The sequence below is a fragment of the Pristis pectinata genome, chromosome 24 (assembly GCF_009764475.1).
Source record: "Pristis pectinata isolate sPriPec2 chromosome 24, sPriPec2.1.pri, whole genome shotgun sequence".
Lineage (NCBI taxonomy): Eukaryota > Metazoa > Chordata > Chondrichthyes > Rhinopristiformes > Pristidae > Pristis > Pristis pectinata.
Window position 1 is genome coordinate 2,300,032 of NC_067428.1, and position 25,982 is coordinate 2,326,013.

Genomic DNA, 25,982 nt, shown 5'->3' on the forward strand with positions numbered 1-25,982 from the left:
GAATACAAACCTGGAATATTTTGCACCTGTGTGTGTCCTCTTCATCGGCAGTACCAAAAATGTAATGAGGCAATTTATGTACAGTTTCTTTGCCAATTGAGATCTAAAATGTCATTGTCCCTACACCCAATGTTCGGTAATTGCATTTTCAAGCATAACGTTATACTTTGGTAGGTATTGGACAGTTTGCTTGGATTGAGAAAAGCTCTAACTTCTTAAAAATGTACTTTTCTGAAATCTTATTTTCTATATCTAATAAATCTAATTTTGTACTTTAGCTCTATCAAGGATGGAAAAGATATTAAAATTGCAGCAAAAGACGAGAAAGGTAGGCCATAGAATTGATAGCTGTTGTCTATCTGGCAGAAGATAATGGAAAAAAAATCCAATACTTTTTCCTCATCTATTCGTGTACATCTTAATTTATTATAAACCATGGAAACAATTAATATATGATGGTGTTTGTTCAGTAAATAACTGCAACCCCATGAATATTTGTCAAAGGTTGTATATTTTTTAAGAGCCCTTAAGAATTAGATTGATATCTGTTCAGTAGGTGGGTGAGATTTTGAGACTGCATCCACTTTGAGGATGAAAGGACAAGGAATGTAATTTAAATAGGTGATTTGAGTGTAACGTGGAAGCTAAGTATTTAATTTAATCTGATGAATTGGGTGGTATTTTCACATAATGAATTTTCTTGTCTTGACTTGGATCAGACTTTCTGGGTTACTGAAGACAACCTTCTTGCCCCTTTGCTCCACGTACTGGTTTCTGGCTTAAATGTGGAATGTCTTGCGCAGTGCGCTGTGATTGAGATTTTTTTTCCTGTCTTTTGATGCCTCTTTGTGGGTTATTCTGGATTCAGAAAAGTTTTGTCTATTAAAGCTGATTTGTTATCATTCAGGCCGATCTGGTAGTACCACCATTTCAGACAGTGCAGGAAAGAATCTTTGGGTGAGTGGCCTGTCCTCTGCCACCAGAGCAACTGACTTGAAGAACCTCTTCAGTAAATATGGCAAGGTAACTAACTATTATTAAAATAATGAAGTTCATCGTCTTTCAGTGCTTGTCAGATTTTTAATGATTGATGTTCTCAAACTGCACAAGTGCTGATTAACAATTGAAGCATAGAAAAAAGTAGCAGGTGTGCGCTTTTGAGCCTCTCCATCATTCATCACCCTCATAGTTGATCTCTGAATCCTATTCCTGCCATCTCCCTGTATCTCTTTGAAACTTAGCATCAAGAATTTTCTTGCCTCAAATGTATTTAATAACTTGGCCATCACTATCTTATGTGATTGAGGTTCATTACTCTTGAGGTAAAGATATTTCTCTTGATTGGTTCTAAATGGGATAGCCTGCATCTTTTTTCTATACTCCAATGAATGAAGGCTTAACCAACTTAGTCTCTGCTCATACTGTCAGTCCTGCCACCCCATGTATCAGTCTAGTAAACCTTTGTTACCCTCCCTCAGTGGCAATAATATCCTTCCCATAAAAGGAAATGTGTAGCTTCAGATGGGATCTTACGAAGTGCTGTGACTGAACAGAGTCACCGGAGAGACACTAAAGCTGGTTAATATAAATGGTCTTTATCACAACAAGCAGGTATCCTCTTGGAGACCCTCAAGTTTTGTACTCTTGAGAACAAAGGTAACAGCAGGTGATTCAACATAATTTCATTAGCTACAATGACATTATTTACTTCAATATTTTGAGTCTATAACAATGCTTCCATTCAGTTACATATCTACAAAGGGAGACTCGCCTGAATGTTTAAACACCTTTGCTGAGACAGTAATTCACAAGGATGGTCTAAAAGCTTCTGAGGACCAATCCCAGACATCCAAAATTAATATTGTGAGGGCTGAATCTGAGTACACAAATATACCAACTACTGATAGAGCACACACGCCCATGGCCATGTTTGATGTGCTGGGTGACAATATCAGTCTGGTCTGCAAGCTTCCTTGAATTTGGTCACAATGTTGCAAAATAACTTAGCCATAGTTGCCTGGTTTGATGTAGGCCAGTTAACATACCCATGTTGTCTTGTTTTGGCTGATGCATATGTAAGTGCTTCATGGTCACGTCACTTTGCAAACCATATCTTGAGCAGCCAGACCCCCTGCTGTGGGTCAGTAGCCTGTGCTCGGTAGACAATATTGTTTGTTTACAAAGCTATTCTTTTAATTTCAAACTGATTACTGCTTCCAATTTACATTAAGAACGGAAGACTGGTTCTCATTTGAATTAATGCCTGGTATATACATATAATTCCATAACTCCTGAATCCCTAACACAAAATCCTGTAAAACTGCAGCAGGACATTATTGCATCTGTACTCTCAGCTAATTGCAATAGAGGCAAACATACCATTTTCTTAAGTGCTGGCTGCACCTGAAGACTTGTTTTCAGCGACTTGTGTAGAATGACACTGAAGTCTCAATGCATCTTCCATTGTCTCAGTCTCTCATCTTTCAGATAATTTGACTTTCTGTTGTTAGAACCACAGTGGATAACCTCAAACTTATCCAAGTTAAGCTGCAATTGCCATGCATTTGCCCACTCACCCAACTTGCCTAAGTCATATTGGAGCTGCTTTGCATGCTCCTCACAGCTCACATTCCTTCCAGCTTTTCGATTAAAATAGTTGGCGAAAGATATTTTTTTCTTCCTATTGGCATGATTTGTGTTTGTGAAACATATTCTCATAGCAATTCCTGTCTTTATTTTATTTACAGCGTGGTAATAGGCCTCTCCGGCCCAACAAGTTCGCGCCGCCCATTTTAAACCCAAATTAACCTACCCATACATCTTTACAATGTGGGAGGAAACCGGAGTACCCGGACAAAACCCACGCAGACACGGGAGAACGTACAAACTCCTTACAGACAGCGACGGGAATCAAACCCCAATTGCTGGCGCTGTAATAGCGTCGCGCTAACCGCTACGCTACCGTGCTGCCCCTCTTTTGTAAACTATTTTAAGACTTCCAAAAAGATGCATTATTGTTATTTTAACCAGATTCATACAGGATAAACTAGCTTATTGTAATATTTATATCCAAGGAAGTCAAAAAATTTGATAACTGTTAGTAGCTTCCTGTGTTTAACCACTACCTACTATACTACTGCCAAGCCTTCAGCTTGTTGTCTGACCTATACCAAGTTAGGTTCACCTGTCACTGGCCACCACTGACTAATGTTAGCATCTGATACTCTTCAAATTTTAAAATACTTGATCTTTAATCTTTCCACAACCACAGCATTCCCTGTGTAATCACCCCAGGGGCTCCAATGTTCCTTTCCCTTCCTCAAAAACTTCCTCTGGTATCAATCCCTGCATGCAATTTATAGAAATATGTTGGATGACATGCGCCTTAGAATCTCACTCAGATTACATTTTAGCATGGGATTTTTGGGGGACTATGGTAATAAAATAGTTTAAGTTATTTGGGTATCCAGAAATAATTACATGGGGGGGAGAGGGAGGGGAGATAGTCTAAATCTCTATCTATTTAAAAAGGTTGAGGAAAACAAGTTGTAGTGAAATTATTGTGCAAGAGAGGGTTCTAGACATGGAGGTTCGATTAACATTAAGTTCTGAGAATCGCCTAATTGTGATACCCACTACGAAGTTACCAGATTTTTCAGAATATCATGTAGACCAAGTGCTTAGACACAACTCAACTACAGATACCCAGCTGGGCATGGCTCAGTTCACTTTAAATGATGCTTTTTCTGCATAGGTGGTTGGTGCAAAAGTAGTGACTAATGCTCGTAGTCCAGGAGCACGTTGCTATGGATTTGTGACCATGTCAACCAGCGAGGAGGCAACAAAATGTATTGGCAATTTGCACAGAACAGAGCTGCATGGGCGAATGATCTCTGTGGAGAAGGTGAGTGTAAAATGGCATGGAGAGAAAAGGCAGGCTGATACTTCAAATTGAATCCCATCAAACTCATAAGGCCTGAAATGTTAAGGAAAAATTTATTTGTTTAAAATTTACGAGGAAATTCAATGAGTAAGGTATCTGAGTTGTTACAAATGTAGTTTGAAAATGTTAGAATTTAACTCTGGCCCTCACTAAGATCATTCTGAGAATAAAAGATAAAAGGCTTTGTTCGAGAAAGCATTTAAAAAAAATAAATGAAGATAGGAGATTGCAAATGCTCGAATCTGGAGGAAAAAAAATCAAGTTGGTAAAAATAACAAAAATCCTGCTTCAGGGCCTTTGACCTCTTGGCTTGGATTAGCAAAGTGTCCTTGTTATCAGGAGAATGAAGACGACACACTCCAGTTTTGGATTGTGTACCCTGACTCTGCACATGGTATTCTATGATGGAAAATGCTCACCCTTTCTGTCTCCATCACCATCTGAGAATGTACTGTGAAAATTAAATTTACAGTACCAGTGAGTGACTTTTTCCAAGATAGGTGATGCTTAAGGGTACAAGGCACTATACAGTTCCTGTTGGGGATTTGAGCCATGAAATGTTGCTGTCACCTGGTAAACACAGCCTGTTTTATTACCTAAGGGTAGAATGGTGTATAATAGTATGCGAGAGAGATGGAGTCTCACAAAAAAGTTGAGATTAAGGAAAGCCTTTGCAAAAAGGACTGAGGGTAGATATGAGCTTTCCCCCACAAAGACAGAGCCAATGAATTAGAGAATGAAGAGTTGGCACAGGATCATTTATGTGGAAGGAATCTTCATCATTATGGTTAGTAAGCAGCCTTGAGTGTCCAGCTAACCTGGAATATGACTTGTGATGGTTTTTGTGTTGAGGTTGTTGATGGTACTCTGGTTTTTCAGGCTAAAAATGAGCCTTCGGGTAAGAAACCAGATAAGAAGGACGATTCAAAAAAGGATCCCAAATCAGTGTCCAGTCGAGAACTCAGCAGTGATAGGCGTCATTCTGCAGATTCCAAAACTGACAGGTCAGTTCTAATCATTGCGAATATGTATAAAATATTGCTTGGGTGACTTTTGAAATTATATGCTTTCATTAAATGCCAGTAATAAAGCAGCTTTGGTCATTATGTGATCATTGTAGACCATAGTATAGTGAAGTATTAATTCTCTTTTCTGAACATAAAAGTCTTGCTCACTATCAAACAGTAAAAGTGGCTCATATTGGATTATTACCACCAGGTTGCACAAACATTTTTTCATGTAAAAATTTATTTGTGCTTTATTAATAGAGCACAAAACTTTCCGTAAGATTTGCTACCTGCTCCTTCAGTAAAGACATAGATGGGAGAGAAGAGCACTTTCATTTTACATCCAGCTATATGTGCAATGTTTAAAATTTAGCTTTATCTGTGGTCCGTTGTTGGAGTGTGATGATGCACTATGCTTGGCAGCCTAAAGGGAAAATGTCCACAATTCCAATTCTCCCATGGTTCTAGCTATAGAGTAAGGTACAGTGCTAGAGTCTGCAATGAAAAAATCTTGCTTTAAGACAGCCACTTTTGCATTTGTGAGTCAAACTGCCCATTATTATCTTTGATTACTGCTGAGGGAAGAAATGCAAGGATTTGGATCTAATTCTGTCTCGTGTGTAACAGCCTTGATATGTTGTGGATAGTTTTACTAGGATCTAATTAATATTTGTATTTTGGGCAAAAGATATCTCCATGGAAAGTTACATCAGGATACTCCAATGTATTATGAAAAGGCTTTATTTCGAATTTCCAGTATCTGTATTTTTTAGCCTTTCAATTAATGCGGTCCTGCTTTTCCACAAGGATGTTTTGGAAAATTGTTCACCCGAGGGAGTGTTTAGAGCTGCTTTGGTTGAAGCTAGTTTGATTGCCTAACCTCTCTCTAAAACTAAGTAAGAGATGAGAGAGTAACTTGTTAGAGTTAAAGGCTGTTTCTAAAACTGCCCAAAAGTTCAGATCCTTGTATATCCTATGAACAAAGCTGTTAATATTATTCATAGACTCAATGGGGGACTGCATGCTTTGAGATAATAAGTTGCTATTTTATTTTGTGTTTAACAAAAATGATAGGATAAGGCCACATTACAGAAAGTAAATGTGTTGTGAATTGACAAGCTACACTAGGAAATGTACAAGGAAGTGAGTTACAAAAAAAAAGTGCAGTACCTAACTCGCATTTGCTAACTATATTCCACGAGCAAAATCAGACACTTGAATTCTAAGTTCCTTTTAATTAATATGTTGTAAACATATCTGCATTTGTCCCCAGTTCAAGAATTTAGAGAAAGTGTCCTCCAGCATCTGCCCATTAGAGCCTGTAAGAACTTTGGCAATGTGATCGCTTCTCATTCTATTGAACTGTTGGAAATAAAGCCATAGTCTGCTTGATTTATTCTCATAAGATAGTTCTCCCCCCTCCCCTATCTCTTAAGATGTCAGTGAGCCTTTGGAATCTCCTTAAAGTAGGTGCTTGGCTTCTTGGGTATGACCAAACTGGTACAGTATGCAGCAGTTCGAGCTACTGCCTCATAGGATCAAACCTCAGTCCCTGGAGCTAAGTTTAGCTTGACATTTGATGAGGTGAGCCAAATGGTTTCCTTCTGTTTTTCAATAAGGAATTTTTAAACAGCTGTGCACACTATTCAACAGTGACCTCCCTCTGGCCCAATGTAATTGCAATAAAGAGTTCTTTATTCTAACACATCAAACATTTATAAAGTCTACTTCCTTGTACCTCCCCTCTGTGTTACCATTGTGATTCATAGCAAGGATACGCCGACCACAAGTCCCAGTATTTCTATCTCTGACTTATTACATTTTTATATCTTTCTGGTATCCTCACTGTCTCTCTTCCCAACCTTTCCTACCATCGACAAACTGGATACTTTCTGTATCCTGATTGAACATGGTAATGAAAATCGTAAACGTCAGAGGCTCATTCTGGAATACTGTCTTTTGTATCTTCTATTCTGAGGAAGTAGACAGAATATTTTTTTTATTGTCTCTGGCATTTCCTTATTTCCCATATAATTTCTCCACCTCTACCCTTTAAGAGACCCATATTTACTTTTTTTAAACCTGATTCTTTGCTAATTTACATCCCAATTTTCTAGTAATGGCTTTTTGACTACTAAATATTTCCTAAACCTCAAGCTTGCACCCTAGCTATCGTTGGACCATTCCTGTGAGATTTTTAATTCCATAGCTTGTATGTATATTTGTTGTGAATTATTAATTGACTTTAAATATTTTGTGTTGCTGCTTTTGCTTTACTATCATAATCTTGTTTCTTGGTCTGCCTGAACCATTTCACCCACCTACCTTGTTCATTTTGTTCAGATTTGACTCTTGTTTATCCCTCACTGCAATGCTTCCATACTTAACGTTTTCTCAAATTATGATTACTCTGAATTTATCTTTACTTCATTGTTATTAATTATTCATGTCTTATTGTGTAATACTGTTCCTGTTGGTTCTTTGGTGTTAACTTGAACCTTGTTACACGTGCTTCTAACTTCCTGACGCGTAGTCAGTTCTTAGCACAACTGCAACCAGGTTGTCCATCAACTATGCCAAGTGCTTTGCTTGTTGCTCAATGCATTTCCCCAGGAAAGAACGTACCAATGGAATTTGTACTTAAAAAGGACAGCTGTGTCCATTGAATTAATGACAAAGTAGTCATGTAGACAGCCAGTAAATGAAGTTACTAATTAGTTAATGTTTGATAGTTGTGAACAATTGGTACTAAAATAGTGCTTGAAAGTCTTTTATTCTTCAAGCATAGATAGGGTATTATCCTTAATGGAAAATCTGATGAATTTAAAGGTTTCAGGTAGGCGATTTGTTCTAGTAGTGATGATTTCACAAATTTCATTTCTGTGAAGTCAGATTTGGAAATTAGGCTGTTGATTATTTTGCAGGTTGGTCTCAAAATAACAAGAGGGTGAATGCGAGAAAATATACTCATTTGAAAGAAAAGTATTCTTTTTACATCCGAGTTCTCAAATTAACTTCATTTTGTTGGCATTTGTTAGAAGGACCATTTACCAACCTAAAACATTCATTGTAGTATTTTGCTCAGTACTTCTGAAGCATTGGTCCGGGCATCAGTTCGGCATTCTCTAGACGTTCAAGAACAAGTGGACGAAGGTTAGGTTTAATAACCTGTCTGAAAGTTGATCTCCTGGCAATAGGGCATTTCTTCTGTATTGCACTTAAATGTCCATTTTCACATTCAAGTGTTGAAGGCAATTGAGTATATAGCCATAGTAGTTCTGATAGTTCTATATCCCATGTACACAATAACAGTTCTACTACTGTTGAATGAAATGACAACATTCCTTTGCACCTAGAAGAAAGATGCATGATCAACTATCTGGTTATGTTTACAGTTTTTTTATATAACTCCAATAATTAGAATCTGTTGTAACCTGTTGAACATAAAGTTCAAGTGACAGGCCTGTAAGTTAATACCAGGAAAAAATTTGTGTAAGGAAAAAGTTGACTGTTGGAAAACAGAGTTAAGCACCTCTGTAACCTATTAATATATTGTCCATGTATGTCTATCAACTTCTCAGTGAAATCCTCTTTATACATCCAATTGTATTTCAGAGCGAGCAGTGGGAAAAATGATAAAAAAGATGATTTAAAGAAATTGGATGACAAAAAGAAAGAGTCAAAGGATGAAAAGAGGGATGATAAAAAAGATTTTAAAATTGAACGGAAATCTGGATCCTCGCGTGCTGATGGAAGCAGATCAGGTAAGATGCCAAGTTCGAAGGCGAATCTCTAAATGCTCTTCAAGTTCGAGTATGTCTCTGACAGATTGGTAATTTTTACTTCAATGATATTTGCACATCTCTTGCTGCATAGGTTTGGACCTGCACTTTCTTTATAGCTGTAACACTATTCTGCATTCTGTTATTGATTTACCTTGTGCTACCTCAATGCACTCTGTAATGAATTGATCTGTATGAACGGTATGTAAGATGAGCTTTTCGCTGTACCTTGATACACGTGACAATAATATTCCAGTTCCAGCTTTGAATCGCACTTCTGGGACAAGTTCATTTTTGAATCTTTTTACACCAGAATTAAATCATCTTTGCATGTCATTCCGAAGATGTAAAATGCTTCCACTTTATAAAGTGTTTAAACATTTACGTTGTGCTTTCAGGAAGTCGTGGTTCTGAAAGAATAGTCGTGATGGATAAATCTAAAGGGGAACCAGTCATCAGTGTGAAGACAAAATCCAAAGATGAGTCGGTATGTCCTGCACGTAGTGCCACAAAATAAAGACTATCCTGCAGCTTGGTCAAGATGCCTCAAGTATTTTGTTCCAGCCAATTAAAATAGACTAGACTAAACTAAACCAGAGACCAAATAGTGTTAAACTGAAATGGGAAAAGTGATACCATTTTAATGGAACTTTAGCTTTTGATCTGCTGTCAGTCCAGTCAATTCTGTTTTTGATCAATACATAGAGCAGAAGCAACTTGAACATGAATCCAGGAAAGCAATGATGTCGAAGATGTATACACCAATAAAATGAAAGGAAGAACAAAGTTTTTAAAAACAGAAAAAAAAATGGTCAATTTTCCTCTGGGTGGGTGGGATTGCTCAAATGAAACATCACAAGCTTGGGTAGAGTGCATCTGTGAAAGCAGCTCCCCATATTTTTCTTTGCCTCCCTAAATCACTGAGGGGGGAAAAAAAGCACACATTCATATAATGGGGACCTTTTGACTTGCTACTAGAGATAACAGCTAGATAACTAAAACAGCTTTAAACACTTTAGAAGGAGGGAGAGAATTGATCAAAATAACTTTCTCTAGCTTGCACTTAGCATTCCTGCACACTCTTCAGAGAGTTAGTTATGAAATACTTTTCTTCATTGCTTGCCTTCTGTTAAACTATTTAATTACTCACTCCCTTCAAATCTGTGTGGTAGCATTGGTGCATTGATCAGGTGGCTCTAAACCTGCCCTGCTGTCTTGCAACTGTAACCTATAAGATCTTAGTTAAGCACAATTAATATCATTCCAAATGTCCTGTTCTCTTTTCGTGCAGTCAGATGCTAAAATCAGTTTACTCCTGTGCGGAGGAGTCCAATGAATGTCAATATCAAATTAAGGTTCAACCATGATTAAAAATGGGCTAATTTATGATCCCTTCAGTTAGTAAATCTCTGCACCAGGGCCTTTTTAAACACCTGATATCCTTACTCCAAACTTGTATGTTAGGTCTTTTTTAAGCAGTTCAACCTACAAAACACTAAAATTGAAGAGAAAATCTTTCTGTTAACATTAGTCTGTAAAGAACTTGGACAGCAAGCCAGACAGCAAGGAAAAGGACAAAAAGGATATGTTGTCCTTCGATAAAATCAAAGAACAGCGGGAGCGGGAGCGGCAAAGGCAACGTGAGCGGGAGATTCGTGAGATTGAAAGGCGCAGGTAAATCTTAACAGAAAAGTTTTAAAAATTTTTCCTTTTTTTTTTGTCATAACATTGCATATTATCGATATGTAATTTTGTGGCTTTTAACAAAGTGACCAAAAACCAAAATAAATTTGTTATTTTTTCCAACTGAGATGTATGCAACTGAATGCATGGCTATGGATTTATGTTTGGATCCGTTTTATGATCCTCTCATAGTGTACTCCATGCTATATAAAATGACTGCACCAAACCATTGACTGGCCTGATTCCACTCTAGGCTTGGTTCACTGATGGGTTCAGTACACTACATCAGGATATGCCTAGATTGTATGCTGCTTTTGTATGTTTATCCTTGTTGTGACTTGAGCTTTCGTTGTAAAGCAAGTTATGGAGTCCTAGAGTTATACAGCATGGAAGCAACCCCACCTGTCCATCTTGTCCATGCCAAACAAGTTGTCTATCTGAGCTAGTCACATTTGTCTGCGTTTGGTCCATATCCCTCTAAACCTTTCCTATCCATGTACCTGTCTAAATGTCTCTTAAATGTTATAATTGTACCCACCTCTACAGCTTGTTGCATATACCCTGACCCTCTGGAAAATCTTGCCCCTCTGGTCCCTTTTAAATCTTTCCCCTCTCAAATGCATGTTCCTGTAGTTTTGGAGTCCCCTCCCCTGGGGGGAAAATGGTCATTTTCCTTAACTACGCCCCTCATGATTTTGTATAGCCATCAGCCTTTTACACTCCAGGGAAAACAGTCCCAGTCTATCCAGTCTTGTAACTCAAGCCCTCCAGTCCCAGCAACATACTCATGAATCTTTTCTGCACCTTTTATTATTTATAAGCATCTGACATTAGCAATCTGTATGCTTCTGGCCCAGAAGTTAAAGTAGTCTGGAGCAGTTACTTTGATACTTACTGTATGGCTATAATGAGTTCATTAAGGCAAAGGTGAATCCAAACTCATGGTTTAGATATTGCTGTACAAATTAGGGGTGTGGCACAGACTGCCCATGCTGACATCAGCTCTGGCTGTGGTACCAATGGTGCTTGTACATAACAACGAGACCTGCCGACAGCTTGAGGGGAAGGATAAGGTGCAGAGTTGTCAAAAGCCACAAACAGCACCTGTATAGGAACAAACTTGTCTGTCCCATTTAACTTTGACGAAGAAAATGGAATCTTATAATCAATGGTGCCCAGAACAGTTCCACAGCTGAAAATATTGGTGGGTGACCAGAACTGCACACAATAGTCCCAAGTGTGGTCTCACCAATGACTTCTACATTTCTGACATGATGTCCCAACTCTTGTACTCAATGCTCTGATTGATGAAGCCAAAACGTGTCAAATGTTGCCTTCTCTGTGTCTACCTGTGCCTCTACTTCCTGGGAACTCTGTAACTGTACTTCTAGGTTTCTCTGTTCTGTAACACACCAGTGGCCCGCCATTCACTGTGCAAGTTCTGCCCTGGTTCAATTTATCAAAGTGCAACACCTTATCCAAGTTAAATTCCATCTGCCATTCTTTGGCCCACTTGCCCAGTTGATCTAGATCCTGTTGCAATCTTGGATAACCCTCTTTACTGTTCACTATACCACCAATCTTGGTGTCAACCACAAACTTATTAACCACGGCAGCTACGTTCTCATCCAAATGGTTAATATAGAAGACAAACCACAGTGGACCCAGCACTGATCCCTGTGACATGCCACTGGTCACAGGCGTCCAATATGAAAAACAACCCACTATCACCCTCTGTCAATTTTGTAACCAATTGGCTAGCTCACCCTAGATGTAATCCAAGGCAAATGAGTAAAAGGGCATAAGGAATGCTTTTACATGCTGGGTCTTTTGAGTTTGGGTAGCTATTAAAGACACAAGTTTGAAGTATCAGTCATCAGCTTGAGCAATAATTGAGCAGTGATTGAAGCTAAAAGTGGTCTACTTCAATTCTGAAACTTAATTGATATAGGAATTGTTTGCTTGTACTTTGAATGACACAAGGTCCTCCACACCATGTTTAAGGTTAAATTAGATTTTTATCAAGGGGAGAGGAAAGACTTGTGCTACTAAGTTGTCACTGTCACCATTGGGTAAAAGTATCCTTTACTTGGTGCCCTTGAGCTTCTTGTGAAATTTGCACTTGTATACCTCTGAGGGAGGGAGAAACTGTTTTGCACAAATGTAGAATAATGGACAGCAGGAAAAGGATGCTAATCTCTAGCCTCGTTGATAACTCCCAGATTACCATGGCTACCTGGTAACACCTAAGTAGAGATATTTAAATATATTTAATGTTGAAAATCTTTCCAAAGAGCATCTAATAAAAGCATCATTGCCAAGGGTAGTGATAAAAGAAAATGTTGATTGGAGACTTTCCAAGCCAGGCTGAGGTAGTCACGTGGAGAGATTTATGGAGGAAGGTGCTAGGGCAATGCAACCATGGTTGGCTGCTGATTGTTGGGATGTTATCAAGTGGACTCACAATGTAGAATGTGAATCTAGGAATGGGATGGAGGAGGCTGTGAAAACATTTGGAAATAAGGCTGTGAATTTTTAGTTTGGAACTAATGAAGATCATTGAGGGCAAATGTGTGGTCAACACTTCCTATTGCACAACAGCTAGGTCATGCAACCTAGTTGAAACTGAGAGAAGCTAGGCTGATCTAAGAATTCATACAGAATTAATAAATTTGTGGATGACAGTTTCATCAGAGGCAAACAGCCTTTGTGAAGATGAAGGCAAGCAGCCTTTGAAGTTGCTGAACTGAAATTTTGCAGGATCAAACACGGTACTGAGATGGTTCAAACTGAGTGAATTAATGGGAATGGTTGTAACTAAGTGCTATGGTAGTTGGATTAAGTTAGACAATGTTGTCCCTTTTCAGGAGCACAGTGATAGCAGGTTTGAAATAACCGAACAGAAGCCATTTACAATACGAGTAAGTGTGAGGACAGTGAATGTGTTCTCTGCATCTTTTGGTAAAGGAGAAATGTGTGTTTGTGGAAATTTTTTTTGCTGTTTTGAGGCACTTTATTTCAAAATTACTTTAAAGAACTGGTAATTTTTTAATAGAAAAATCTATTCTAATAGGGAACGGGAAAAATGGGAGAGAGAGCGTATGCGGGAACGTCAAGAACGAGAGCTGCTCCAACGGGAGCGAGAGCGACTTGAAGTTGAAAGAAAGCGTCTGGAGAGGGAACGGCTAGAACGCGAGAAACTGGAACGGGAGAGAATCCAAATAGAACAGGTAAAGTGGGAATTCTGTCAACGTGGTAGCTAAAGGAATTGAGTATAGGGTATGTTGCAGTTGTACAAGATGTGTGGTGAGGCCACACTTGGAGTTTTGTGTTCGGTTTTGATCACTCTGCCATAGAAAAGATATTAAGTTGGAAAGAGTGCAGAAAAGATTTACGAGGATGTTGCCAGGACTCGAGGGACTTGGGGTATAGGGAGAGGTTGGGCAGGCTATGATTTTACCCCTTGGAGGGTAGGACACACGGATGATCTTAGAACCGTGTATAAAATCACAAGGGGCATAGATAGGGTGAATGTCCAGAGTCTTTTTCCCAGGGTTGAGGAATTGAGGCCTAGCCGGTTTAGGGTGAGGGGCAAGAGATTTAATAGGAACCTGAGGGGCAAATTTTTCTGCACAGCGGGTGGTATGTATATAGAACAAGCTGTTAGAGGAAGTAGTAGAGGCTGGTACAATAACATTTAAAAGACATATGGTTAAGTACATCGATAGGAGGGATTTGGTATGGGCCAAATAGGGCTAACTTGGATGGGCATCTTGGTCAGCGTGGATGAGTTGGGCCGAAGAGCCTGTTTCTGTGCTCTAAATGCAAATGTCAGGATACATTTTAATTTGTTAGTTATTCACAGTGACAACTGCTAATCTAGTGTAAAAACAGTTTATTCAGCTAGCATTAGGGAAGTATTGAGGGAGCTGGGCATTGAGTACTTTCGAGGGAGCTGTAGGTTGTTGAGACAACATTATTTGCCTGGGAGCTTGACATTTCGCCTTGAAGCATTCGGGTGCGAGGGTGATGTACTTAATGCCTGATGAAGCGTGCTGCAATGGCAGTTAGATGTAATACACTGACATAATGGCTGGTTGATGCACAGAAGCAGGGAACTCCTGTGCTCACAGTGAGATGGGACTGAGGGAGCCCCTGGGCAAACATCAGATTATTGGGTGTAATTGATTAACTGGCACATGTTGGTAACCACTTTTACTGCCGTGACCTTCTAAACATCGTGGCTGGTTCCCAGTTGTGGTTCAGTTAAGAACAATGTAATGAGTGGTTGTATTTATTGCTTGAATCAAATGGGAGCTTTTGTACATTGAATTAAGCTAAGTTTATTCTGGTACTGTTCATTTACATAACACTAAAGATGTACTTCCCCATTGCTGCACAGGAAAGGAGGCGGGAGCAAGAGCGAATTAATAGAGAGAGAGAAGAATTGCGCCGTCAACAGGAGCAAATGCGCTATGAACATGAACGCCGTGGTGGTCTTAAAAGGCCGTATGACAGTGATAGGTAAATGTTGAATCTAATTTTGCTTCGTTTTCGCTAATAGTTGTCTCTGTGATCCTAATGATGATCTTTTTCTAGGCGAGATGATCAGTATTGGCCTGATCAAAAACGTATGGCGCTGGATAGTGACAACAGATACAGCAGTCATGGGTCAGACTTTGGCCGCCCGGACCGGTTCAGTGATTTTGACCATCGGGATCGAGGTCGGGCATTTATGGATATGCAGATGGACAGGTATGTTGTGATTCGGGGTATACCATGCAATGTATGTTGACATTAGGATGATGAAGGGTCAGTGTTAATTACATTAAACAGCTGCCATATCTGTAAGGAAAGGGTCTGGTTCTTTGTTTATATTTTGAAAATTCTACATAAATGGAGTTGAATTGGGGAACTTGAGTGTTAATAATAAAGTAGGACTAAGAGGAATGGAAGCAGTTTGCCCCAAAAATGAGTTTTCATTTTAGAACATAAAATGTAGAACATACAGCACAGGAACAGCCCTTCAGCCCATGATGTTGTGCTGAACTAATTAAACTAGTAATTAAATGCCTAACTAAACTAATCCCTTTCTGCTTACACAATGCCCATATCCTTTCACTCTCTGCATTCACATGCCTATCTGAGAGCCTCTTAAATGCCTGTTATCGTATTTGCCTCCACTACCACCCCTGGCAGCACATCACAGGCACCCACCACGGTAGCATAGCAGTTAGCGCGACGCTATTACAGTGCCAGCGATCGGGGTTCGATTCCCGTCGCTGTCTGTAAGGAGTTTGTACGTTCTCCCGTGTCTGCGTGGGTTTCCTCCAGGTGCTCCGGTTTCCTCCCACATTCCAAAGGCGTACGAGTAGGTTAATTTGGGTTTAAAGTGGGCGGCGCGGACTCATTGGGCCAGAAGGGCCTGTTACCACGCTGTAAATAAAATCTAAAATCTATATATATTTTAAAAAATATTGCCCGCACATCTCCTTTGAACTTATCCTCTCTTGCGTTAAATGCATGCCCTCTAGTATTAGACATTTCAACTCTGGGGAAAAGACACCAACTGTCTGCTCTCATGATTTCTCATGCTCTCTATGCCTCTCATGATTTTATAAACTTCTGTCAGGTCTCCCCTCAGCCTCTGGGGAGTACCCTAGTTTGTCCAACCTCACTTTGTAGCATGTGTCCTCTAATCCAGGCAGCATCCTAGTAAACCTCTTCTGCACCCTCTCCAAAGCCACCACATCCTTCCTGCAATGGGGCAACCAGAACTGAATTCAGTACTCCAAATGTGGCCTAACCGGAGTTTTATAAAGCTGCAACATCTAACTCTGAACCCAGTGTCTTGACTAATAAAGGTAAACATGCCTTACCTATCAGGCACAGTATGAAATTGATATGGTGGAATGTTTTTCTAATTTGCTCCAAATCCATATCTGGAGCTGTTTTTCACACAAACTGGCTTCGGAGTTCTGATGCAGTATTCCGGATAATCCCATGCCCAGAACTTTTTTCTGCGGGTTGTGCCACTTCATGCTTGCTTCTGAGTGTGAGAAATGCAGGGAGCACAACTGAATCGGAATTGCCTCTGGCAGTTTGATTAAGTTGCATTGTCTTATAACCAAGGTTGAATGGAATTAATGCTTGTGACGGCACTAAACAACAGTTCCTCTTCTGCCTGGCCAGTTGACAACCCAACAGCATGAACATTGAACTCTCTGATTTCAGGTCTGTCCCTTTTCTCCTTCCTTATGAGCTACACAGATCCTCCTACATGCACCCTTCTTTCCGTAACACACCCCTCCAGCCCCCTATCACCCAGTTTCTTTCCACTCCCCACTGACTCTTATCTGCCCATCACACACACTCTCCTCCCACTGGTTCCACTATCCCCTCCCCCCACTATTCCCCTTTGCCTGCCATCCCTGCCTTATTTGGTTCCACTCTTCACCTTCCTTTGTCAGATTCCATAATCTGCAGCCCTTTGTTTCTGTTTATCACTTCCTAGCCTCTGTTGTTATCTCCACCTTCACTCCCTCACCTTGCTTCATCTGCCAGTCAACCCCTCCTCACCTTTCGCTTGCTAGCTCTTGGCTCCCCCCTCCCCCTCACCTCTTTATGCTGGCTATCTTCCCTCTACTCTTTCAGTCTAGATGGCTCTTGATCCAAAATGTCCCTCCAAAGATGTTGCCTGACCCACTGAGTTCCTCCGGCTCGTTTTTTGCTTATGATGATAGCATTAATTGTAGGAGAGTGACTGCCAGTGATTATTTTTACTTCAAAGCTGGTAGTGAGAGGAGCCAATTAGCTTTTGAATTGGTTTAGGATCTGGGTTCCAGAGTGTGTTCTGGGCCTTGATCTCTGAATACTAATACTTTTTGTATTTTGGGTGTCTTTTCTCTGCTTTTGATTAACTTTTTGACTAAGAAAAGTGAGTTTGATAATTTGCTTAATGACATCTCTCAGGCGAATGGACCGTTTTGAACGAAGAGATAGTGGTCCACCACGTCGGGATGAAATACCTTTTGGAGGAAGGTTTGACAAGAGACCTGAAGGGTTTCATGAAAGGCGAGGTGGTAGCCGAGGCCGTGAGATCATGATGAAATCTGGTAGAGATCATGATAGACACCTTGTTCACAGTTCTCATCGCAACCACAGTCCTCGGCGTGAATCTCCACGAAGAGGGCCACCACGCGGGGACTGGAAACTTGATAGGATGCCAGACCGGCGTGATTCTAGGTATAAACTGAATTTTAAATCACAAAGCAAATCGCTGAAATGTGCATGTTCCTATAGAATTGGGATTGAGTAAGAATGAGGCATATGTGTTGAAGGTTTGCTTGTTGCCTTTGTCAATTTCAGGTAACTAAATTACTCCTCACACAATGTTTTCAGGCCTCCTTGTGTTAGTAGCAAGTTTGGCTGATGCACTGGATTGCATGGCCCAGTGTTTGTTTGGATTTTGTAACCATTTCATTGACTTCTCTAAATGTATGGCACTGAACGGCATTTTCACTTTCCATGTCTGTGACAGATTTTGGGATCTTGTGTTGCAGTGCTTTGTCAACAGCCCTGCTGTTTGCCCCACTTTGTGCTCAGTTCTGCGTATTTGAAAAGCAGATCAATCAGATTTGCTTCTGGAAGTTTGGGTTAAGTAACGTTACCTTGTATCCAAGGTTGAATGTAATTAGTTTATCTGCTCATGACAGAAACATTGCACTGATTTGAAATCTAAACAATTAAGGAAACTTAAGTATGGATGTGTGAGAAACCTGGTCCATTCCAACAGTAAAAATTCATGGGAGAACTTGGGCTTTAAATATAATTTTTAAATTTATGAAAACTTTAAAAACTTGAAAACCTTTAAATATTTGTTTATATTATAGGTAATATAAAATTAAACACCTGAAAAACCTTTAGTAAAGGAACATTCATCCGAGATAAATCTTTTAAGAGGGTTATGATTGTAGCTAAGAAAGACACTTAGTTTGATGCTTTGCTCTCCCTTCAGTGAGATCCTCGTATTCCAGTTCTTCATTTGGAGTTCTGGTGTAGAATGGTGTTTGCACCATTTCTGCACACCCCAGTTGGTGCTTTCAGCTGCTGAGTCAAATAAAGATGATTTTGCTGATAACAGAATGCCTGATTTTTCACATTCAGGTGCCTACATAATTGTTGCCATACTGGTCTACAGTACTGATACAGTTCAAAAAATTACCAGAGAATACACGTGCACAATTCCAAAAATCAGTTTTATTTCAGCAGCCTTGATATTCTGATCCAGATGTAATCAAAATTTATAGTGGTCCTAGTGCCTTCATTCATTGAATTTGTTGTTACTTTCCATTACAGTTCCCGAGGCATGATTGGTGATAGAGATGGACAGGTAATATTACTTTGCTTTGTTTGACCTGATTTCATGTATGCAGTTAGAATCCATGAGGTATAGCTTTCCTGTCTTAGAAATAATATTGTTGTATAGATTCATGGAGTCATACAGCACGGAAACAAGCCCTTCAGCCCAACTGGTCCATGCCAACCAAGATGACTCATCCCAAGCTAGTCCCATTTGCCAGCATTTGGCCCATAACCTCCTAAACCTTTCCTATGCATGTACCTGTCCAACTGTCTTTTAAAACTTGTTATTGTTGGAGTCTTGGTGCAACGAGATGCCCATTAATCTGCAAAATGTTTGTGGATGTTATTTACAGACTGGGAAACCTGTGAGCATTTTTAAAAAGGGTAAAAGTCAGATGCGTGTTTTGCTGAAGTCCCTTATGATGTCACAGTTTTGCCTTTTGTAGATCTTCCCACATCTTGAAGACAAACATAAAGGGGCTAATGAGGTAGTTCAGACATGGAACGATGTTATTAGTAGTTCCTGAAAGCTAGATTTGAGAACCTGCTCCTAAACAGTGGTTGCATATTATGATTGGGCTACAATGGGGCGCCTGAAGCTCCACATCACAGAATGAACGGGAGAAGAATATTTCTCAGTTCTATGAACTTACGAGAATGATGGACGTTGCAATTTCTTGTAATACAAGGGGGCTAGAAGGAAAAGGAACTGGGCCTCATATTGAACAAGATGGGCTGAAGAAGAAGCACTGGTCTTATATTAATGAGATTGAAAAGTAAAGTTTTAATAAAGGACCCCAATGTGTACTGATGTTTGTCCTACCAATGAGGTGTAAACTGGTTCATTTATTCTCGTATGGTGACTACTTCACCTGTTAAAAATTATATTGGATTGAAGTGGAGTATTCACAAAACAAACCAGGTAAATCATTCGGAAAAAATCTTAAAATATTTGCATTAAAACCGTCAGCATTATCCTGATGGAAGACACGGAGGACCAGAGCGCCACAGCCGTGATTCAGGGTCACAGCGAGAAGGTTGGGGCGGGTCTAGTGGTGGCTATGGACCTGGCATGAAACGTGTGGGAGACAACAGAGGAGGAATAATGCCTCAGCAATCAAGGTAAGTGTTGGCCAAAAGGAGAGAACACATTGTGCATGGGCTAAAAATGGAGGGGTGAAGCTCTGTAGTACTGTAAGGAATGGCCTTGGATTTGTCAGTGAGAATGTTGGTCAATTAGGGTGCTGCAGTACATAGGCAAGGATTAGTAAGTGATTTGTAAGTGAGATGGTTCATGTTGATGGAGGTATTAGAATTTGTGGAGAAAGACACTAAAGATGTATGGTAGCACAGATTGGAAGCAGGCATCAATTTCAGTTATGGATGTGTTGGCAAAAGCATCATAGGAGCCAGATTAGCCCATACCGCCTAGATTATTCAACATTCACTGAAATAATATATCTATTACTGTTCATTCATTCACCCTGTTATCCTTGCCAAACATAAAAATTAGAATCATTGAAAATTTATGACACAGAAAGCAACCATTTAGCCTTTGATCATGCTGGTCCAAAAAGTCATCAAACCTAATCCTACCTTCCAACTCTGTGAATGTTGACTTGTATGTCTTCCAGCATTGCTTAAATATGCCTCTACCACCCTGTCAGACAATGAGTTCCAGATCATTACCACCTGGTGGGTGAATAGAATTTTTCCTCTTCTCTCCTTTTAATCTTTGTAATTACATTAAATGTCTGCCCTTGTTTTTTTTTGACCCTGCTGCCCAGAGAAATACGTCAACTGGCTCCTCATAGGACTATCTAGGCTCCTCATAATCATATAGTTAAGTCTCTCTTGGCCTCCTCTGTCACAAACTTGGTTTATCCACAATCTTAATTTTTCAATTCATGCAGTCACTTCATAAACCTTGTGCGCACTTTCCATCTTTCCAGGATCTGTCCACTCCCCAGGAGTCCTGCACCATCCCTACAGATGGTGCAGGACTCCTGGGGAGTCCTATATACCATCTATACCATTGTCCTATTTCTGTATTCACTGAATATACTAAAGACATTATCACCTCTCAATCTCTCTTTCCAAACTCAATTTGTCCTTAAGGTCTCATTCCTTCAACCTACATCACCTGCTGCCAATATGGATTCTGGCTGTTTACCATCCCTCCCCAACCCCCCCCAAGGCTGTTGCCATAGAAATGCTAAGTCTGCTTTCCTAATTATAGGATCCCTAATACCTATTGCTCGTTTGACCTTTTCTCCCTTCCTCTCTGTACAGCTGAGCCAACCATGTGCAGTTGTGGTGGTTCTGGCTGTACTCCCCAGGAGAACCCTTTCTGCCATGAGTACTCGTGAGAAAACAAGATATCCTCGGGTGACCAGAACTGCCTGTTCATTTTTACACTCTAGTTTTCCCTAACTGCACCATCTAGAGCTGTGGGGTGCCTGCCTCTTGAAGTTGCTGTCCATGAAACGCAGCGTCTTGATCCTGAAGTTCACTTGCCTCGCATCCCCAAATGTGCATGTTCCAGAACAAGTTCCAGATATCCATTCTGCTTGTGTGGAAGAAATGCACACTGAAATGGCCTAACTCTTAAGTTTTAATTTGTGTCTTTTTTTTGTTCTGGATTTTCAGAAGTAGTAGTTTGTTTACTATAGAATGCATTATTTACTAAAAGGAGTGATCCTTACAGTGCTCTTAGAAATGTGAAGGTACAACCAATTGGAGTGACTGAGGCAGATATCATCAATACAGTTAAAGTATTCTAGTGTAGAAGTGGAAATAATCATGACCAGAATGTTGTGTGCATGTTTTAAGTAGATGGAGGTGATGTAGAATGTGTTGTCTAACTTTATCGCGCTGCAGAAGGATTAAATAGAAGGATTAAATGCACTGATCATGGTTTTGTCAATGGGGTGCATTGGCTAGTTTTAAGATTGGCAAGTAGGATTAAGGAGAATCCTAAAACGTTTTACAGGTATGTTGGAAGCAAAAGGATAGCTAAGACTTTGGTCCCCTCAGGGACCAAAGGAGTAATCTAAATGTGGAGCCGGGAATTATGAGCAGGTCTGAAATGAATACTTCCCATCATTACTCACCAGGGAGAAGGGTGTGGAGGCTGAAGACTTGAGGGACGGTTACGCTGATATTCTGGCACATGTCTATAACAGGAAGGAGGAAGTGTTTTTAAAAAAAAATCCTGGCATACATGGAATTCCCAGGGCTTGACAGGATTTATCCCAGGATTAGTGAGGGAGGAGATTGCTGGGGCTGTGGCAGAAACCTTTGCATTTTTGTTGGCCACATGTGAGGTAACAGAAGGCTTGAAGATAAGGTAGTGTTGTCCTCTTAAAAAGGGCAGTAGGGATAAACCTGGCACTAAAGTGCAGTGACCCTTTTGTCAGTGGTAGGCAAGTTGTTAGAGGAGATTCTGAGGGGCAGGATTTGTGTTCACTTGGAAAGGCAGGGGCCGATTGAAGATAAAGTGGGACAGGTCAGCTGGAAAGTTGGGCAAAGTGGTAGCAGATGAGATTTAATACAGGTGCATGTGAATGAAGGAGAAACAAAGGACTGCAGATGTTGGAATCTAGATGAAAAACACAATGATGCTGGAGGAACTCAGCAGGCCAGGCAGCATCCGTGGAGAAAAGCAGGCAGTCCTGAAGAAAGGGTCAGGACCTTTCTTCAGGACTGAAGATGAGAAAAGGGGAAGACCAATATATCGGAGGGAAAAGCAGAGCAGTGAAAAGTGGACAAAAAAGGGGAGGCGGGGTGGGCACAAGGTGGCGATAGGTAGATGCAGGTAAGAGATAGTGAGAGGGAGGTGAGGGGAGAGCAGATCCACCGGGGGATGGGATGAGTGCACTTTGAGGACAAATTCTGTTAGGATATATCAAGTAAATGACAGGGCCTTGGGAGGATTGAGAGACCTTGGGGTGCAAGTCCATAGCACCCTGCAAATGAAGTTACAGTAATGAAGAAGGCTTGCCTTCATAGGCCAAGACATTGAGTATAAGAGTTGGGATGTCATGTTGCAGTTGCATAAAGTACAGGTTGGACTGCACTTTGGGTGTTATGTACAGTTCTAGTCACCACACTACAGGAAGGATGTGGTAGCAATAGACAGAGTACAGAAGAGATTCACCAGGATGTTACCTGGAATGGAGGGCTGTAGTTATAAGGAGAGATTGGATAAGCTGAATTTGCTCCTACTAGAACGTGGGAGTTGTGATTTTATAGAGATTTATAAAACTGAGGGACATAGATAGGACAGATAGTCTTTGTCCCAGGGCAGGGGAGAAATTTAAAGGGGAACTGAGGGGCATTTGTCTGCACAGTGGGCGTTGTTCATCTGTCCCTCATATCACCAATGTTCTCATCAGTTTTGTTGGTGGGGTGCATTGGCATGGAGAGAATAAAGTTGCACAGCAGATAATTGGGTCTTGATGATCTTGTATTTGATAGCAGGAGACATGGGAACATAGGTGATGTAGGGGGAGGTGCAATTTTTGAGTGGGAATGTAAGTTAATGGAACTATGGGTAATATTAAAACTAGCAGCATATCAGTAGCAGTAGGAATTGAACTCTCACCCACCTTGCATGTCTCTGTTGGAAATACCTACATTGACTCAATGTGTTACTTTCTTGAACAGAGATAGGGATTGGGGTGGTGACCATGGGCGGAAGATAGAAGGTCATCCAGAGCGCTCTTGGCAGGGAAGCATGGATGGAGGAATTATGGGAAGAGATCATGACCGTTGGCAAGGTAACCTGTTGAAGGAGATGCACTTAAGAATGAAAAGTTTAAGATTCTGAAATCATAATTGACTAGTCATTCTGACTTGGAACAAAGAATTGCAATCAGCATTTTCCTTTATTTCACCCTAAATACCTGTGTAAACACTTCAGCGATGTTGCTGACAACGGGGTGCTTGCTTATGATTTGCATGAGGCAGATAGTTTGTATTTTACACTACCAGAACTTGGTCTTGGCATGGATTACTTTATGAAATAATGTTGCTGGAATTAACAACTCAAGTTGTGTCTATTCACTAGAATGTTGGTTTTTGGAACCTCAGCAATCAAAATTTAAACTTCCCCAATGGTTGAGTTTTCTACATGATTTTAACATTTCAAAAGTAATAGGCATTTTTAAATGGACTATTGAAACATTTGTTTAATGGTTACACTGCTATGTGTTTCAGTACCTCTTATAAATGGGGTATATCAAAGCTGAAAAGTGCCCATAGTGAAGAAAAGATTTTCTTATTTAGTTTTTGAAATCAACATGTATTACCATCCATTTTGTTGTCTCACCACATCTCTCCCAAACTTCTGTGATATCCTTCAACTCCTTTCTAGGTGATTTGGGAGCTCTTTTTGATCTATATTACACAAAAATGTATATTTGTTAGACCAACAATTCATATTTAAATAAAAACAAGCCTGACTGATCTTAACTACCTCATGCTTCCCAGATACAGAAGGAGATGCAAGTGTCATAATGTTGGATACATTACCAAACGACATACATATTTTGTAGAAATAGATTAGACTAATGGTACATTAGGACTGAATTGTTGAGTATGGTGAGTTGGATGTTTGAAATAATGCAATTGAAGAATCATTGGGTGTCTCCCAGTGGAACACACTAGCAGCATGGCTTGGATTTATGGTGAGATCGATCCCATGATTTCTTCATAATTTACTCCATGCAAAATAAAATTCTACCTAAAACCATTGACTGGCCTCGATCCTTCATAGGCCTGCTTCACTGATATGGGCAGTACACTGAATATGGAATGCTACTGATACTGTATCAGACCATCTAATCCTGAAGATGTGATGGAAGGTAGTGTGATGTTATTTTCTTGGTTATGGTATTTCACTAAACTTGATTTCAATTTTGAATTATTCCTTTAGGTTCGCTATGGAAATGCATTTGTAATCTTGGTTTTATTTTTGCTCAGCATGCCCATTCTACCTAGCATTTATAGGCACACACTAACATTTTTAGTAATGTTTAAGACTTGGGGGTATTTTGTATTTGTTTGAAGGTTATCTCTGCCGTTAAATCCCCAGATGACCAAATGCAATTGGAGTATTTCATCAGAGTAGACAAAAAAATTGTGGTTTTAATTATTGCCATTACTAACACCCTAAGGTTAAAGTAAGTTTACAATAGGTGTAGCATCTATTTAACATTTATTTAAACAAGTGCTAGAAACATTCAGTAGGTCAGGCAGAATCTATGAAAGAAGAAATGGTGTTTCAGATCAATAATCCATCTGGAATAAAATCAGATTGGTTAGTCAAAAGAGGCAGCTAATATCACCCACACTACTGAACAGCATTAACAAGTCACTTCCCTACAGGGTAATGAGATGATATTTTTACACAGACCTGAGCATGCATGCTTAATTCAGCTTTCCAGAGGTGCATCGGTAGCAATTGTGACTTTTAAGTACCTAGTTTACTTTCCTTGTTTATGCACTCATTAATAACTACAAGCAATAATGTCACCCAGATTGAAAGCTAAATGCCTTCCGAGTTTCAAATTATATCGACTATTGCAGATTAATGGCATTGTTATAAATTCTGAGGGACAGATTTCTGTTTGTCAGGGGCTTCTGTTAGGGTGAGTAACGGATGTATGTGAGATGCTTTGTTTCTAGTTCTGCTCATCTGTTTTGTTCTCCCCAAAGTACAGTACTTGCAAACAAATGCAGCCATTTCACAACAATACAGCCAGAAGTGCAGCGTAGGTGATGCATCCTGGCTTCCTCCTGTGATTCCCCACTGTCACAGAAACCAATCTTCAGCCAATTCAATTCACTCCATGTGATGGCAATAAATGGCTGATCACAGCTAAGTTATTGAATTAGGCAGGATCCTGGCTACTGTACTGAAAGCTTGTGCTTCAGATTTAGTCATACCTTTAACCAAGTTCTAGTATAGTTACAGCACAGACATCTACTTAATGTGGAAAATAGTCTAGGTGTATCCTGTTCACAAAGAGCAGGAAAATTCAATTCGGGTTGCAGTCCAATCAGTCAATTTCCAGTCATCAGCAAAGTGATGAAAGGTTCCTGGGCAATGCATCATCTCAACAAAAAAACTGCTTGTCCTTGACCAGAGTCACTTGCTTCAGACATCAGTCACTGTCCAAAAATGGACAAAATTGGGTT

At 40.0% G+C, this 25,982-nt stretch overlaps 1 protein-coding gene across 6 annotated transcripts in view; it reads left to right on the plus strand.

Moving 5' to 3' along the window:
* Positions 1-25,982, plus strand: part of safb (scaffold attachment factor B) — a 44,834-nt gene that overhangs the window by 14,171 nt on the left and 4,681 nt on the right. For 5 of the 6 annotated variants that reach the window (XR_007958111.1, XM_052037619.1, XM_052037621.1 and 2 more), the window contains 14 exons: positions 279-328; positions 908-1,023; positions 3,755-3,904; positions 4,823-4,947; positions 8,566-8,714; positions 9,131-9,219; positions 10,264-10,406; positions 13,489-13,645; positions 14,818-14,939; positions 15,015-15,170; positions 17,388-17,660; positions 18,774-18,807; positions 19,750-19,901; positions 23,448-23,560. Coding sequence is in view for 5 of the 6 variants with exons in the window: in XM_052037619.1 (XP_051893579.1) it covers positions 279-328; positions 908-1,023; positions 3,755-3,904; positions 4,823-4,947; positions 8,566-8,714; positions 9,131-9,219; positions 10,264-10,406; positions 13,489-13,645; positions 14,818-14,939; positions 15,015-15,170; positions 17,388-17,660; positions 18,774-18,807; positions 19,750-19,901; positions 23,448-23,560 (1,829 nt within the window). In the remaining variant the exon portion in view is untranslated. The remainder of the gene's footprint in view (positions 1-278; positions 329-907; positions 1,024-3,754; positions 3,905-4,822; positions 4,948-8,565; positions 8,715-9,130; positions 9,220-10,263; positions 10,407-13,488; positions 13,646-14,817; positions 14,940-15,014; positions 15,171-17,387; positions 17,661-18,773; positions 18,808-19,749; positions 19,902-23,447; positions 23,561-25,982) is intronic. The other variant, XM_052037622.1, reaches the window with a different exon arrangement.